General features: G+C 41.5%; 2 protein-coding genes across 2 annotated transcripts in view; both read left to right on the top strand.

Annotated features, from left to right (window-relative positions):
* LOC146986534 (uncharacterized) overlaps positions 1 to 18431 on the top strand; it is a 1046957-nt gene that overhangs the window by 103644 nt on the left and 924882 nt on the right. Inside the window, exon 5 of the mRNA XM_085780502.1 lies at positions 3596 to 3772. Within this exon, the coding sequence (XP_085636628.1) occupies positions 3596 to 3772 (177 nt within the window). The remainder of the gene's footprint in view (positions 1 to 3595; positions 3773 to 18431) is intronic.
* Positions 223 to 2630, top strand: LOC146986555 (protein NLRC3-like). The gene is made up of 3 exons (XM_085780395.1): positions 223 to 484; positions 700 to 966; positions 1039 to 2630. The coding sequence occupies exons 1-3, from the start codon at positions 223 to 225 to the stop codon at positions 2628 to 2630; spliced, it is 2121 nt and encodes a 706-aa protein (XP_085636521.1).

The raw sequence follows: 18431 nt of genomic DNA, 5'->3' as shown, positions 1-18431 counted from the left end.
CGAGACGACGCAGAACTGAAGAGACTCAAACTAACAGGGAGTTTGTTTTAGAGTCCAGATTTAAGGTCAACAGATAAACAGAGACAGAAACCAGACCAGTTCAGGACCAGGTCTTCATTCAACTCGTCTTCCTCTACTTTCTCTCTCTCTGCTCCTCTGCTGCATGAAGCCCCGCTCCCTTGAGGTGGTTAACCAATCAGAGCTCAGATGTGGAGCTGTGACATGTTGTTGATCCAGAAATGTCTTGACAGGAGGAAGAGGAGTGGTGTCTCTGTGGACCAGCAGCTGTCCTGCTGTGGTCTCTGTCAGGACGTCCTGAAGGATCCAGTCTCCACCAGCTGTGGACACTGGTTCTGCAGACAGTGCTTCACCTCAGACTGGGACCAGTCTGGTTCTTCAGGACCCCCCTCCTGTCCCCAGTGTGGACAAAGACCCAGAACCAGAGGTGAGCTGCAGACAGCCAATCAGAGCAGCTGTGGACAAAGTGAGACTGAACATCTGTCTGCTGGTGTGGTCATTTGTGAAACCAGGACCTGTTGTTTTCTCCTGAGTCATTGTTCCATCACACAGCACTGACATTTAAGATGATGATTCAAACCTTCTCTTTGTTGTCTGTAGTTTTTCTGTAGCTGATGAAAATAATCTGATCAGATTGTCAGACTCTCTGTCTTCAGTCTGTCTCTGTCTCTTGTCTCTCAGCAGATCGTGGTCTGCAGGAGGTTTTAGATCAACATAAGATCAGTCTGAGGAGCAGATGTGAACGAGTGACTGAAGGAACTGAGGGAACAGGAAGTGGAACAGGAAGTGGAACCCTCCTCAACAGGATCTACACTGAGCTCTACATCACAGAGGGACAGAGTGAAGAGGTTAATACCCAACATGAGGTGAGACAGCTGGAGACAACGTCCAAGAAGAAGACCCTCCATGACACTCCAATCAAGTGCAACGACATCTTTAAAGACTTACCTGTCCAACAGAGAGAGGACGTCTCTACGGTCTCACCTGTCCAACAGAGAGAGGACGTCTCTACGGTCTCACCTGTCCAACAGAGACCCATCAGAGTGGTTCTGACCAACGGCGTCGCTGGCGTTGGAAAAACCTTCTCGGTGCAGAAGTTCACTCTGGACTGGGCCGAGGGATTGGAGAACCAAGATGTCAGTCTGCTGGTTCTGCTTTCGTTCAGGGAGCTGAACCTGATCAGAGATCAGCGGTTGAGTCTTCTCAGGCTGCTCCATGTTTTCCATCCAACATTACAGAAGGTCACAGCAGAGCAGCTGGCTGTCTGTAAACTTCTCTTCATCTTTGACGGCCTGGATGAAAGCCGACTGTCACTGGACTTCAACAACAGGGAGGTTGTGTCTGATGTCACACAGATGTCATCAGTCAACGTGCTGCTGACAAACCTCATCCAGGGGAATCTGCTTCCCTCGGCTCTGGTCTGGATCACCTCCAGACCTGCAGCAGCCAATCAGATCCCTCCTACATGTGTTGACCGGGTAACAGAGGTCCGAGGCTTCACTGACGCCCAGATAGAGGAGTACTTCAGGAAGAGGTCCAGTGATGAAGATCTGTCCAGAAGAATCATCTCACACATCAAGACGTCCAGGACCCTCCACATCATGTGTCAAGTCCCAGTCTTCTGCTGGATCAGTGCTACAGTTCTGGAGCACATGTTGACCACAGACCAGAGAGGAGAGCTGCCCAAGACCACGACTGACCTGTTCTCACACTTCCTGCTGGTCCAGACAAAGAGGAAGAAGAACAAGTATGGTGAAGGACATGAGACGAGTCCACAGGAGCTGACGGAGGCCGACAGGGAAGTTCTTCTGAAGCTGGGGAGGCTGGCGTTTGAACAGCTGGAGGAAGGAAACATCATGTTCTACCAAGAAGACCTGAAGCAGTGTGGTCTGGATGTCACAGAGGCCTTGGTGAACTCAGGACTCTGTACTGAGATCTTCAAAAGAGAGAGTGTGATCTTCCAGAAAACAGTCTACTGCTTTGTTCATCTGAGTGTTCAGGAGTTTCTGGCTGCAGTCTACATGTTCCACTGTTTCACCAACAGGAACACACAGGTCCTCAAGAAGTTCCTGGTAGAACAACATCTTGATTTAACCCTGGATGTCTTCCTGCAGAGGGCCATGCAGAAATCCCTCAGCAGTAAAAATGGTCACCTGGACCTGTTTGTTCGCTTCCTTCATGGCCTCTCTCTGGAGTCCAACCAGAGGCTGTTAGGAGGTCTGCTGGGTCAGACAGACAACAGTCCAGGAACCATCCAGAGAATCATCAACAACCTGAAGGAGATGAAGACTGATGAAATCTCTCCTGACAGAAGCATCAACAACTTGAAGTGGATGAAGACTGATAAAATCTCTCCTGACAGAAGCATCAACATCTTCCACTGTCTGATGGAGATGAAGGACCAGTCAGTTCATGATGAGATCCAACAGTTCCTCAAGTCAGAGAACAGATCAGAGGAGAAACTCTCTGAGATCCAGTGTTCAGCTCTGGCCTACATGCTGCAGATGTCAGAGCAGGTTCTCGACGAGTTGGACCTGAAGAAGTACAACACATCAGAGGAGGGACGACGGAGACTGATCCCAGCTGTGAGGAACTGCAGGAAGGCTCGGTGAGTCCAGACATGATCAATATAATTATTGATCTGTAGTTTAGATCAGTAGTTCACATAAACAGAGTTTTTCTTTTTTTTCTCATTATTTTTGACCAAGTTTGACTTTGATCATCAGATGCATCAACTGTGTTTTTACTGCAGCTTTCATCTGGTTTGATTCTGACACATTTGGTATTTTCTCTCTTCACAGACTTGTTGGTTGTGAACTCTCAGAGAGTCTCTGTGAAGTCGTGGCCTCAGCTCTGAAGTCCAACCCCTCCCACCTGACACAACTGGACCTGAGTGAAAACAACCTGAGTGATTCATCAGTGAAGGTTGTGTGTGCTGGACTGGAGAGTCCAAACTGTCGACTGGAGACTCTGAGGTGAGTTCACTGACTGGACCTGTTGGACTTTTGTCTGTGTTCAGTTCAAATGTGTGAAGTTCAGTTTGAAGCAGCGACTGATTGTGACTCCATGTTACTGCAGCTGGTAGAAGGTGAAGGGTCAGAGGTCACTCAGAGGTCAGTGTGGTGATGATGATGATGATGATGATGATGATGATGATGATGATGATGATGATGATGATGGTGGTGTGTGTGTGTGCGTGCGTGCGTGCGTGCGTGCGTGCGTGCGTGCGTGCGTGCGTGCGTGCGTGCGTGCGTGCGTGTGTGTGTGTGTGGTCCTGGATCAGGTCTGGACCTTCAACCTTTGATCCAGTTCAGTCCTGAATCAGAGAGTTGTAGTCAGTGTTTAGTCCAACAGGTATTTATCAGATATTGATTGTATATTGACAGACTGATCTGAGGTCAGCAGCAGCTGATGAATCTGTGCTGACATGTGGATGATGTGTGTAGAAGGCCACATGATGATGATCCACAACAACACAAGGACAAAGTCCCTCTACTCATTTACACGCTGATCATTGATCAGGACACATCTGATCAATCATCAATCATTTCATCTTCTTCTTTTATTCTTTATTCAGATTGGAGCGCTGCAGTTTGTCAGAGATCAGCTGTTCTTCTCTGGTCTCAGCTCTGAAGTCCAACCCCTCCCACCTGAGAGAACTGGACCTGAGCTGGAACTACAAGCTGCAGGATTCAGGAGTGAAGGATCTGAGTGGTTTTCTGGAGAGTCCAGACTGTAGACTGGAGACTCTGAGGTCAGACTCTGTTTTATTTCTGTGCTCAGATGAATGTGATGTGAAAGTTGTGTTGATACTGAGCTGATATTCTACTGATCCACACTGAGGCTGTAGGACAGGGTAGGCAGGCGCTCACAGACCAAGACCAGGGCTGTGGGGGGTCGGCACCTCAGACAGCTCATCACACAAAAACCTCACAACAAACAGATTGATGCACAATGGCTTACACAGATCCAAGTCTTAAACATGTGCAACACCTTTTCCCCACAATCCATGCCGTCCTGATATCAGCTGTTATTAATACACAACTCAGATCAATAACAGGATCACATGTTGGAGCACCGCTCACATCACACAACAAACCTTTAACAACATCCACACTCAAACCTGAGCAACAAGGATGTTAACTGTACACAACACTGTTATTACAAGGTTTACAACAGAGAAGACACACAACCTGGGCTGTGTGTGTGTGTGTGTGTGTGTGTAAAAGTGTCTAAGTTTTAGAGAGAGAGTAGGTTACAACTTGCTAACTGTTAGCCACCGTAGCTCAGGCGTTGGTCTCCCGTCAGATAAAAGCTGCTGTTGTTCTTCAGATGAAAGCTCATTAAGGTGTTCACCTCTCCAGTGGAGCATCACTGCAGTTGAATTAGCTGCTAAACTGCTGGAGGCTAAAAAGCCAGGGGACACGTCTGTGTGTTGACCATTCACCAAGGCAACGTGAACAGAAGTGCAGCTCAGACATGGTGCAGTTAAGTTAAGAGGCAGCGTAGCGTTGTGCCTTTTCACCTCCATGTGAACTCTCTGTGGGAACTTACTGCACATGTGCAAACAGCCACATACACACCGTACTGACAGAAGAGGCAGAGCAGCTCTGGGCCTTTGCTCTGTAATACTACACATGGCTGAGTGGTTTGTGCAGCTGCTGCCTGGACAGAAGCTAGCTCTGTTTACTGGCTTTTATTAGACCATGAAAATCACCACATTCTGACACATTGAACTTGTAGTAAAGTTATCTGAAAGTCCAAAAGAATCCAACTTTAGATGAAGTGAATAAATCAAAGCCCTGACTGCACCTCACTGGTTTTTAGTCCAGTCTCTGTTTCTCTTCATGTTTCACCTCCACTACAGAAACACATGTGATGTATCAGACAATAACTGATCTATAATCAATAGCTGCTGGCTCCACCTCTTTCCTGAGGCTCTGTGATGTTTATAGTGAAACATTCAAAGCCAACATCCCATAATAAGCAGGTGTGTTTCAGGTTTTTCTGTCTCTGAGCTTCATTCAACATGTGTTTCTACACGTTAGTTGTCATGGTAACAGAGTTCAGCCTCACATGTTTGTTGTCTTGAGCATGGTCAGTAAATCTCTGATCAATGTGGCTGCACAACATGAGTTTGTCTGGATGGAGCCACAGGTGGAGCTGACAGGTGAAGAGGCGGAGTCACTGCGTCTGTGTTGAAGCAGCAGCAGCTTCTCATGAATATTAATGAGCTGTTTTCTCTCTATGTGACTGTTTAACCTGCTTCCTGTTGCTTCAGCTGTTGGACTTTGATTTTCTAAACTTGTTCTTTCTGAAGCTTCTTCAGCTCTGAACAGATGATGAGACACTGAACGCTGTCAACAAGGAGCTTTGTCCTCAACTCACTGCTTTTATTCTTTATTCAGATTGGAGCGCTGCTGGATGTCAGAGATCAGCTGTTCTTCTCTGGTCTCAGCTCTGAAGTCCAACCCCTCCCACCTGAGAGAACTGGACCTGAACTCCAACTACCTTTATGATTCAGGAGTGAAGGGTCTGAGTGGTTTTCTGGAGAGTCCAGACTGTAGACTGGAGACTCTGAGGTCAGTTCACTGACTGTTACTGTTGTAGATCTTAGATCTTTGATCCACAACTGAACCTGATTGATCTTCACTCAGAACTTGAATCATTGACTTTGATGTCATGAATGAAGGACATTTGAAATAGTTGTTGTCTCATGTTTCCACTTGTTCTTCTCTCACACTGACAATGACTCTTCACTTTCAGCTCATTTCACTCAGTCTGATCAATAATCAATGATCTGATCACTGCAGCTCTGTGTGTGTGTGTGTGTGTGTGTGTGTGTGTGTGTGTGTGTGTGTGTGTGTGTGTGTGTGTGTGTGTGTGTGTGTGTGTGTGTGTGTGTGTGTGTAAAAGTGTCTAAGTGTCAGAGAGATAGTAGGTTACAACTTGCTAACTGTTAGCCACCGTAGCTCAGGCGTTGGTCTCCCGTCAGATAAAAGCTGCTGTTGTTCTTCAGATGAAGCTCATTAACCCTTAGAACTCAGAGCATTCTATGTGCATTTTTACATTACTATGTTAAAATGTATATACAGGGGCTATAAGAATGTGCAGGACAGAGTGTCTTATATCATTTTTTTCAATTATATAAACACTAAGGAAAAAGTACTCAAATTTTTTTAAATCGATTTGATTTTTTTAAATTTAACATTCTATCACATACACAAAAACAGAGATCAAACATTTTTGAAAGCTTGAAATTGTACAAAAAATTATACTGACAATAAAAACTTGAACAAATATACTATAACACTGTCTAAAAACCATAAAAAACATAAATAACTCATTCAATTTCCAGGCGGAATTTTATGTCAAGGCATGCCATTCTACCAAAGTCTCTCAAAAATCTGCCCATGCTTGCCACTGAAAAAAAAATTTAAAGTTCCTGTTCGGGACAGACAAAGGGGGTGTCACATTCAAATGTTATTAAATTAAAATGTTATATTTTAAACCAACTGTATACACAAACCTGAGACAGAAAATCTAAAATATTTGAAATCCGAATGACTTTTTTTCATTTAAAGTGCTCTCACAAACATAAACACAGAGATCAAACATTCTTAAGAGCTTGAAAATACTTATTCTGACAACAGGAAACATGGAGAACTGTATTACAAACAATATCAAGACACAACTTCATGCCAGCCTATGCATGCCACTCAGCAAAACAGTTCCTGTCTGTCTAGCAATAGAGAGAGGTGAGTGTCACAAGACTGACGCTTCCAGGGAGTGGTGTTGCACATCACTTTTTGTGTACACTACTGTGTCCCACTATGGCCCTGTGTCCCACTATGGCCCTGTTGGAGCTGTTGAACTCGGCAGCACATGCAGCTGGAGCATGGCTGCTTTATCTTTTTACAGGAATACCTGTCTTTTTCAACTCCACATAGTTGTTTCACCAGTTCCACGATGTCCTTGTGGGCCAGTCTCCATTGGTTCCTGATGGCTGCAAGCTCTAAGCATCATGCCTTGGTCCCAGTTGCAGCACTGCAGTTACATAAACATAATTTTATGAATTAGTATTACTGTACAACATGCATAGTACAATCAAGAACATGAAGAACTTTAGACACCCATATTTTGTTATCAATTTACTGTGTGAAAAATATCACCATCATTTTCATTTCACCACATAGATAGCCTAAATGTCACAATATGCATTCAAGAATATGATTAATTTAGGCTCCAAATCATGTTTTAGTTTGCAATTTACTGCAGAGATAAACATTACAAGCACACGCACACACACACGGGTTCTGTGTTGCCCTGTCCCTCTTTCACATTTTCCAGCTGTGGGCGCCATAAGCTGGCCCTAAACTGGCACTGGCTCTATATAATTGTATTGACATGAGGAAAAAACATATTTACAGTCATGGCTTTCTATGATCAAATTCCGAGAGACCATACGAGGTTCAAAACAAACTTACGTTAGATGAGAAGCAGCAGGTGGCTGCCGTGGCTGCTCGTCTCCTCCGCCGTCGTCACGTCAGCGTCTCCAGTCGGAGGACGACTCCTCGCCCGCAGATGGCGACTCTCTTTCTGCTCATTCTCATCTTCTTCCAGCCCAAATTAGTACACACACGCCTGATGTATATTCATAGTCCGATGTTGATCCATGGTTCAGATCCATTCATACCGTTCAATCCTGTCGTTTTTTTTTCGTTTTCCCCATTTGACGCTCTCTTTTCCTCTAATGATTTTCCGCGGGTCCTCTTTCGTATTTTCGCGGGTCGAAATTACGTCGTCAATAAAAATAACGTCAAATACGTCACAGTTCAAAGTTCACTTGGCTCAAACCATTGTTTTTATGAACAAAAAATTAAAAAAAAACAATCTACTTTGCAAGTTCGGGTGAGTATCGCTACTTCAGTTTTTTTTTTAAATGTGCGATATAAAAATAATCATAACTTTGACTCAACATCACATAAAAAGACAAAAAAATGCAAAATGCAACAATGCATTTTGTAAAGCCTGAAGATGTTTTTTTTTTTTTTTTTTTGAAGCCTGAAGATGTTACCTATAAACACACACACCCATGATGTCAGTATAATGACTTGTGTGCTTTTCCCACGGCAACTTATCAAGGTGCGCTACCGGCACGGATCCGTGCCTGAGTTCTAAGGGTTAAGGTGTTCACCTCTCCAGTGGAGCATCACTGCAGTTGAATTAGCTGCTAAACTGCTGGAGGCTAAAAAGCCAGGGGACACGTCTGTGTGTTGACCATTCACCAAGGCAATGTGAACAGAAGTGCAGCTCAGACATGGAGCAGTTAAGTTAAGAGGCAGCGTAGCGTTGTGCCTTTTCACCTCCATGTGAACTCTCTGTGGGAACTTACTGCACATGTGCAAACAGCCACATACACACCGTACTGACAGAAGAGGCAGAGCAGCTCTGGGCCTTTGCTCTGTAATACTACACATGGCTGAGTGGTTTGTGCAGCTGCTGCCTGGACAGAAGCTAGCTCTGTTTACTGGCTTTTATTAGACCATGAAAATCACCACATTCTGACACATTGAACTTGTAGTAAAGTTATCTGAAAGTCCAAAAGAATCCAACTTTAGATGAAGTGAATAAATCAAAGCCCTGACTGCACCTCACTGGTTTTTAGTCCAGTCTCTGTTTCTCTTCATGTTTCACCTCCACTACAGAAACACATGTGATGTATCAGACAATAACTGATCTATAATCAATAGCTGCTGGCTCCACCTCTTTCCTGAGGCTCTGTGATGTTTATAGTGAAACATTCAAAGCCAACATCCCATAATGAGCAGGTGTGTGTGTGCTGGTTTCAGGTTTTTCTGTCTCTGAGCTTCATTCAACATGTGTTTCTACACGTTAGTTGTCATGGTAACAGAGTTCAGCCTCACATGTTTGTTGTCTTGAGCATGGTCAGTAAATCTCTGATCAATGTGGCTGCACAACATGAGTTTGTCTGGATGGAGCCACAGGTGGAGCTGACAGGTGAAGAGGCGGAGTCACTGCGTCTGTGTTGAAGCAGCAGCAGCTTCTCATGAATATTAATGAGCTGTTTTCTCTCTATGTGACTGTTTAACCTGCTTCCTGTTGCTTCAGCTGTTGGACTTTGATTTTCTAAACTTGTTCTGGTAACACTTTCTATGAAGACCACCTCTATAGTGCATTATGAGCGCATTCATAGTGCATTATAATGCTCATCATAATCAGTCATAATGCACTATGACTACACTCATAAACACACATAAAGCTTTATGATGCACTATATCAACAGTTATAAATCTAGTTTATAATGATTTATAAATCCAAGCGCCTTATGAGTGCTCTTGACTGGTTATAAACTACAGACTGACTGATGGGGTTTATAATACATTATACCCGTCTATACACACACCTAACAATCAACTGTTATAAGCACTCATAGGATGCTATAATATTCCATGAAGGATCATAAGTTATCAATGTATGCTTTAAGTAAAGTGAAGTTTATATGGATGCATCTATAATGCAGCATACCTCACCATAATGTTTCATTGTTGGTGTTAAGTAAAGTGTAACACATGTGCATGCATTTAAAAGAATCTATGATGCATCCTAAGTCATTATGTCAGATACCAAAGTATAATTACATTAAGATTTGTCTGCTTAGGAATATGACATTAAAGCCGGGTTTCAACTTCCTTGAAATGACAATAAATCATCCAGAGATGAATATCAAAGCTTTTGCACTCTATACATTGATCATGAGATTATGGTAAATCTGTAAAAGAAATACAACAATTTATTCACAGTAACTTTTTTTTATTATCACCTTTTTCAACGATAACAATCATGGTCTAAGTTATGTATTAATTGGAATATGAAAGTAACTGCATAAAAAACTTAACTGCCATTTTATGTTCAACCTAAAAAGTTGGAGGTCAAATGTGAATATAGAATAATAAACAAACAGTTGGTCTAATCTCTCATCAGAGGAGGCTGGGCATTAGATGGTTTCCTGGTTTCATCATCATCATCACAGCTCCATGATGTCTTTCTTCTGTTGGCACCGGTCACTCCGTTTTCAGTGTGGCTCCTTAGAATTACAGTAAAACACAAAAACTTAAGTTTAAACATGAATGGAGAGGCGCATGACTGTCAGCAGTAAATGACAACCCCCCACCTATATATTGTGCATCAGTACAGTATGATACCAGCAAGATAACAAGTTGATGGATAAACATGGGGAGTTTGCAGTATAATATAGACCGATCCTACCGGTTGATTGTTCTGCTAAAATGACGCTCTGGTCATTAGATGCTAAACCGTATTTATCCCGGTCCGGTGCAAGCCTGAGACCAGAGCTACGGTCAGCATGGCTAACATGGAGCTAACACGAAGCTAACACGAAGCTAACACGAAGCTAACGGCCAGCTAGCCGTGTAGTGAATCAGTTATTCACGTTGACAAGTCTCATGTTCTTCGGTCAAAACACACAGGAGAACACGCAGAAGAGCAATCAGTGCTATTCTGGAATATACAACAAATTAAATATGATTAAAACATATTCAGAAAAATAAATTTACTCACCGAATCGAGATATCAGCTCCTCCGGTCGTTAGCATCGTCGGACGAGTTGTTTCAGACCGGAAGTCTACGTCCGGTTTGCGTAAAAGGAGCGGGAGGTTCTCTCATTTCCATTTCCCTGTGTTTACAACTTGTCCGACGATGCTAACGACCGGAGGAGCTGATATCTCGATTCGGTGAGTAAATTTATTTTTCTGAATATGTTTTAATCATATTTAATTTGTTGTATATTCCAGAATAGCACTGATTGCTCTTCTGCGTGTTCTCCTGTGTGTTTTGACCGAAGAACATGAGACTTGTCAACGTGAATAACTGATTCACTACACGGCTAGCTGGCCGTTAGCTTCGTGTTAGCTTCGTGTTAGCTCCATGTTAGCCATGCTGACCGTAGCTCTGGTCTCAGGCTTGCACCGGACCGGGATAAATACGGTTTAGCATCTAATGACCAGAGCGTCATTTTAGCAGAACAATCAACCGGTAGGATCGGTCTATATATAATATACTGCAAACTCCCCATGTTTATCCATCAACTTGTTATCTTGCTGGTATCATACTGTACTGATGCACAATATATAGGTGGGGGGTTGTCATTTACTGCTGACAGTCATGCGCCTCTCCATTCATGTTTAAACTTAAGTTTTTGTGTTTTACTGTAATTCTAAGGAGCCACACTGAAAACGGAGTGACCGGTGCCAACAGAAGAAAGACATCATGGAGCTGTGATGATGATGATGAAACCAGGAAACCATCTCCTGCCCAGCCTCCTCTGATGAGAGATTAGACCAACTGTTTGTTTATTATTCTATATTCACATTTGACCTCCAACTTTTTAGGTTGAACATAAAATGGCAGTTAAGTTTTTTATGCAGTTACTTTCATATTCCAATTAATACATAACTTAGACCATGATTGTTATCGTTGAAATAGGTGATAATAAAAAAAAGTTACTGTGAATAAATTGTTGTATTTCTTTTACAGATTTACCATAATCTCATGATCAATGTATAGAGTGCAAAAGCTTTGATATTCATCTCTGGATGATTTATTGTCATTTCAAGGAAGTTGAAACCCGGCTTTAATGTCATATTCCTAAGCAGACAAATCTTAATGTAATTATACTTTGGTATCTGACATAATGACTTAGGATGCATCATAGATTCTTTTAAATGCATGCACATGTGTTAAGCGGCGTTCACACCGGACGTGATAGACGCGAATATAATCGCGCCAGACGCTTCCATCGCGCCGCTTGGTCATTGTGGATCATTCGCGTCATTCGCGTTAGACGCTCCGCCCGTTCATTTGAAAACCGGTCTCAACCTGCTCTCTTTCCACGTCGATCGTGGCTGATATCACCACCGTTGCTGCATTGTACTACTGCTGTACAAGTCTCAGAAACACCAGAAAACCACCCGCCGTCCTGTCTGGGTTCACTGTGTGTGTGTGTGTTGTTGTTGTTTTTTTTGTTCACTCTGTGTAGAAGACGGCAGCGGTGCCACACACAGCTCATATACAATCAGCTTCTCCTTCATGTGTTGTTCAGTGTAAACAACCGTACAGAGAAGTGACGTCGTCGGCTTGAACTCGTCGCTGATTGGATGTCACGGTGCGATGCCGCCTGAAAAGTTCAATATTTTCAACTTTATTCGCGCCGCTTCAGACGCTTCAGACGCGCCGCTTCATTCGCGCCGCGTCTCATCGCTCCAGACGCTCCATTCGCGCCGCCTCCGCCTGAATCGCGTGTCATCGCGCCATTTACATTGATTTTCAATGTAGAGTTGCCGCTCCATTCGCGTCTATCGCTTCCGGTGTGAACGCCCCTTTACACTTTACTTAACACCAACAATGAAACATTATGGTGAGGTATGCTGCATTATAGATGCATCCATATAAACTTCACTTTACTTAAAGCATACATTGATAACTTATGATCCTTCATGGAATATTATAGCATCCTATGAGTGCTTATAACAGTTGATTGTTAGGTGTGTGTATAGACGGGTATAATGTATTATAAACCCCATCAGTCAGTCTGTAGTTTATAACCAGTCAAGAGCACTCATAAGGCGCTTGGATTTATAAATCATTATAAACTAGATTTATAACTGTTGATATAGTGCATCATAAAGCTTTATGTGTGTTTATGAGTGTAGTCATAGTGCATTATGACTGATTATGATGAGCATTATAATGCACTATGAATGCGCTCATAATGCACTATAGAGGTGGTCTTCATAGAAAGTGTTACCCTTGTTCTTTCTGAAGCTTCTTCAGCTCTGAAAAGATGATGAGACACTGAACGCTGTCAACAAGGAGCTTTGTCCTCAACTCACTGCTTTTATTCTTTATTCAGATTGGAGAGCTGCAGGTTGTCAGAGATCAGCTGTTCTTCTCTGGTCTCAGCTCTGAAGTCCAACCCCTCCCACCTGAGAGAACTGAACCTGAGAGGAAACAACCTGAGCTCTTCATCTTGGCAGCAGCTTCATGATCTTGTGAAGAGTCCAGACTTTCGACTGGAGACTCTGGAGTGGGTCTGATCTGTAGCTGTTTCCACAGCTGATGAGACTGTGGCAGTGAAATAAAGTGTAAAGTGCAGCAGGTGAACCTGTCAGGATGTGACATCACACATGACATCATCTATGACATCACAGACTCAGAAAACGCTGCAGCAGCTTCAATGTGTCAGGATCGGTGCCAAGATGGCGTCGTGAGCGGGAGTTTTTGAACGTCGTCTCCGAAAATATCGCAGTATGTGACTGTATTGAAATGAAACTCGCGTTTCCCCAGACCCGTTTTGTTTTGTTTACACAAAAAGTGTTCTGTAGGCGTTATTTCCTCTCTCTTTGATGGGAAAAAAGGGTCGCAAAAGAAGAAACACGGCAGAGCTAACGGCAGAGCTAGCTTCGGATCTCAACAACATGGCTGAATCCATGGATGATGACTCTTCAGCTGAAGCTTTGCCTGCAACTCCGAGCAAAAGCCCTCCTTCCAAGTTAAGAGCAGTCGACAGCAACGACTCGGCAACTCATGTCATCCTCGAAAAACTTTCCTCCATTGAAAAATCTTCTCAAGCCACTGCCAAAGCCATGGATGCCCTCACTGCTACTGTGCAGTCTCTGCTAAATCAGGTAACCACCCACAGCGAGAAAATTCAGAAGATTGATTTAGAGACAGAGAAGCTGCAGAAAGAAAACCTTCAGCTAAAGATGAAACTAAATGATATGCAGCGTCACAGTAGACTGTGGAATTTGAAGTTACATGGAGTGAGGGAGGAAAACGGGGAGAACATAAGGCACATCACCATGGACATTCTTTCCAAAGTGGCACCGCAAATTAGTGACAAGATGGTGCTCGCCGTGGACATCGCACATCGTTTGGGCACCATGAAAAAGGTCGGCTCTCCTCGCACCGTCATCGTCAGATTCACCATGCGATTCTACCGTGACATCATCTGGCGGGAAGCGAAGAACTCCGGATTCCTACGCGACAACAACCTCCGCATCAAAGAGGCCCTGACTCCCGAGGATGGAGCTGCCAGAGAAAAACTGTGGCCTTTGGTGAAAAAGGCCAGGGATGAAGGAAAAAGAGCATCTTTCAGAGGCCCCTTCGCCTACATTGATGGCAAGAAGATCGACTTCCTGGAGGTGAAATAGAAAAAAAAACAAAAAACTAATTAAAATGGCTGAATACCTGGTCTAGCCTGACTTCATTATCATCTGTGTCATGGGCTAGCCTTTCACCATATATAAACTGTCCAATATAAACTTTTTCCTATAACCTCAATTGACTTGTTTCTGAATGAAAAGACTTACACAATACTCATTCACCGTTCTTATATTCAACTGACCCACTGTTCTTCACCGGGTCTGTGTTTTTCAACAGAAAGCTTTCACTTTGATGACTTTTTGCTTGATATCAGTTCAACGGGTTACTTAAAGGTCACTGCTGCCATGTTTTTGGGGGCAGCATAGTTCCTTAAACTCAGGTTCCTTACTATCACTAAGCTTCCTAGTCTTAGTACTAGTACATTTTTCATCTTTTTTTTGTGTCTGTCCTTTCTTCTGTTTATTTCTTTTACAAGGTCATGCAAAATTTTGAGTTCAACTCACTTAATACTGTCTCCTTAAATGTAAGAGGTCTAAGAGACTTAACAAAAAGAAAAGCACTTTTTTTATTTTGTAAACACTCTGAAGCAGATCTGATTTTTTTACAAGAGACCCACTCTGGTGAATCTGATTGCAAATTTTGGAAATCACAATGGGGGAATTCTATTTACTTTGACCACGGCACAAATCACTCTGCTGGTGTTATGATTTTACTTCACAAGTTTAGAGGTGACATTATTGAATCGGTTACTTCCAGTGAAGGAAGATGGTTGATACTGATAGTTAATATTGATAATGCCTGCTTTCTTCTTTGTAATATATACGGTTATAATTCTCATAACTCCAATAAGGTCTTATTCTCTGATCTTACTAGCAAGATTTTTGAGTTACAAAATAAGTATACAAATGCTCAAATGATTTTAGCAGGTGACTTTAACGAGACCCCTGACAACCTCATAGACCGATTTCCCCCTCGTATATCTCAGGGCTCTAAAACAAATGGTATAATTTCTTCTTTATGTAATCAATTATCTGTAGTTGATGCTTGGCGTTTCTTTAATGACAACATACAGGATTTCACTTGGTGCAATGGCTCTAAGACCCTTAGATCTAGAATAGACTTTTTTCTTATCTCCCACCCTCTCTTGCAATATGTTAAAAATGTTTGTCATCTTCACGCTCCTCTAACCGACCATAAATTGATATCTCTTAAGTTATTAACCTCTGACTCATCTAATGGATGCCGCGGTTACTGGAAGTTTAACACTTCACTTTTAGATGACTCAGCTTTCAATTCCTCTGTCATAGAATGTTTGTCTGAATGTTTTAATTCAGATGCAGAATCAACATATGGGAGCAAATGGGAACTATTTAAGTTCAAGGTTAGAGGGCTTGCTATTAAACGTAGCAAGGAGTTGAAAAAAAACAGGCTTCTTAAGCAATCTACCCTCATGCTTAAGCTTGATAGTCTCTTAAACAAAGATAATCACTCTGATGAAGAATTAATGGAATTAAAAACAACTCAATTGGAACTTGATAAATTATATACTGATTTAGCCAAGGGTTCTTTCATCAGATCCAGAGCTAAGTGGATTGAGGAAGGTGAAAAAAAACAGTAGCTATTTTTTTGCTCTTGAAAAAAGAAATTATAAACGTAAATCTTTGTCTGTCCTAAATATTAATAATACCTTGTGTAAAGACCCTGTTCAAATATCTGACTTCATTTCTTCGTTTTATGAAAACCTTTACAAATCCGAGTTTCAGGAAGACAAATGTGAGACCTTTCTACAACAAGTGCGTAACCATGCTCCTGTTGTTACAGATGATTTCAAATCCTTATGTGATGCAGAGCTCACAATTACAGAATTAAATAATGCTCTTAAGTCTATGAAACAAAATAAAGCACCAGGCATAGATGGTCTACCGGTTGAATTCTATCTACACTTCTGGGACCTTTTAGAAAAACCTATCTTCAATCTATTTAAAGAATGTCTTAGAAAAGAGGAAATGGTGACCACTATGAAGCAGGGAGTTATCTCCTTAATACCTAAATCTGGAAAAGACCCTCTGTATATAGATAATTGGCGTCCTATAAGTTTACTAACTACCGAATATAAATTACTTGCCCTAATATTTGCAAATAGACTTAAAAAATGTCTGGACCCCCTGATTAATGAAACACAGACAGGCTTCATGAAGGGTCGTCATATAAGCAGTAATATAAGACTGGCTCTTGATCTGGTTGATTATGCTGACTCTATTGACTCAGATGCCATTATTCTATTTCTAGATTTTTGTAAAGCCTTTGACACTGTAGAACACAAATTTCTTTTCGCCTCCCTGGAAATGTTTGGCTTTGGACCTAATTTCATCTCTGCTATCAAAATGTTGTACAAAGACATTAACAGTTCTATTATTATTAACCATAACACCTCCAAAAGATTTTGTATACATAGAGGCGTTCGACAGGGATGCCCCATCTCTCCTTTTCTTTTTATTCTGGTGGTGGAACTAATGTCCATTAGCATTATGAATAACACTCTTATGCAAGGCATTTCCATTTTTAATAAGGAAATTAGAATCTCTCAGCTTGCAGATGATACTACTCTGTTTCTAAAAGATAAAAATCAAATTCCCGTTGCTCTTAAATCCATTGAATATTTTTCCCAAGCCTCTGGTCTACACTTAAACTTGAATAAATGTGAAATCCTCTGTCTTCATGAATCAAATGACCAAGTAATCTGTGGTATACCTGTTAGAGACTCTGTCAAATATTTAGGTATACACATCTGCAAAAACCAAACTACACGCCAAAATCTCAACTTTCTTCCTAGATTAAATTTACCTAAGAGAATTCTTAACAACTGGCTTCAAAGAGATCTCTCTATCATTGGCAGAGTTCTTCTTTCCAAAGCGGAAGGTCTCTCTCGTTTTGTATATCCAGCATTATCTTTGTACTCTTCAGACTCCACCTGTAAAGATATTAATGACATCTTTTTGAACTTTATTTGGCGTAATAAACAGCACAAATTAAAAAAAGCTGTTCTCTCAAATAATAGGTCTGAAGGGGGTCTTGAAGTTATCAACTTCATTTACATCAATAACACCTTCAAAATTAATTGGTTGAGAAGATGCTTGCTTAATGGTGAAGATTCCTTGTGGTATCTCATTCCTTGCAATATCTTTAAAAAATGTGGTGGTTTACAGTATGTCTTAAAATGTAATTATTGTCCTTCTAGACTTCCTCTCAAAATGTCTAACTTTCACAGACAAGCTCTCTTAGCATGGAAACTTCTTTATGTTCACAACTTTTCCCCTCATAAAACCCTCCTATGGAATAACAAAGATATCACAGTAAAAAACAAATCTATCTATCTTCCTTCCTGGCATACAAAGGGCATATCTTTTATTATTGACTTATTTGATAAACACGGTAATCTCCTTTCTTATAATGATTTTCTTAGAACCTTTGAATTTCCTATTAGATTTAAAGAATTTAGTCTTGTATGTCAGGCGATTCCTTCTGGTATCATACAGTTGATGAAATGTCACCTTTCATACAGCACAAATGGAAGAATTGACCCTAAACTAATTATTGATGGTCGCCCTCTCCTGGATAAAAAATGTAATAATAAATTCATACGTAACGCCATCCATGTTAAAAATAAGTGTTCTCCAAGAGGGAAATTCTTCTGGGATGAGTTAATTTATGACGTTAAATGGAAAAAAGCATGGTTACTGCCTTATAAGTTTTGCATCTCTAATAAGGTCAAAGAAATACATCTTAAAATCTTACACAAAATTTACCCTTGTAATGCATTCCTATCTAAGTTTATGGATGTGAACAGTAAATGTGTCTTCTGTGATGTAGAGGAATCTATCGCTCATGTATTTTACGAATGTTGTGTTGTGCATGATTTTTGGATTGACCTGAGAAATCATTTTTCTAACTTTCTTAGTGTCTCATACCTGTTCACCAAAAGAGATGTTCTTTGTTATTTTTCTCATAACAACAAGTCTGTTGAATTCATTACCAATTACTTAATTCTCTCCTGTAAATTCTTTATACACAAACACAGATTTCTCAAAACTAAACCGAAGTTTAAGGTGTTTCTACTTGAATTCAACTTTCATCTTAAGTCTCTCAGAATTATAAATGACAAAAAAAATGATCTATTTCTGCAGTATTACGACAGCCTGATGAATGTC

Source organism: Trachurus japonicus, chromosome 6 (genome assembly GCF_045865225.1).
Source record: "Trachurus japonicus isolate A0001 chromosome 6, Traja_1.0".
Classification (NCBI taxonomy): domain Eukaryota; kingdom Metazoa; phylum Chordata; class Actinopteri; order Carangiformes; family Carangidae; genus Trachurus; species Trachurus japonicus.
This window is presented reverse-complemented; position numbering and strand designations above follow the sequence as displayed.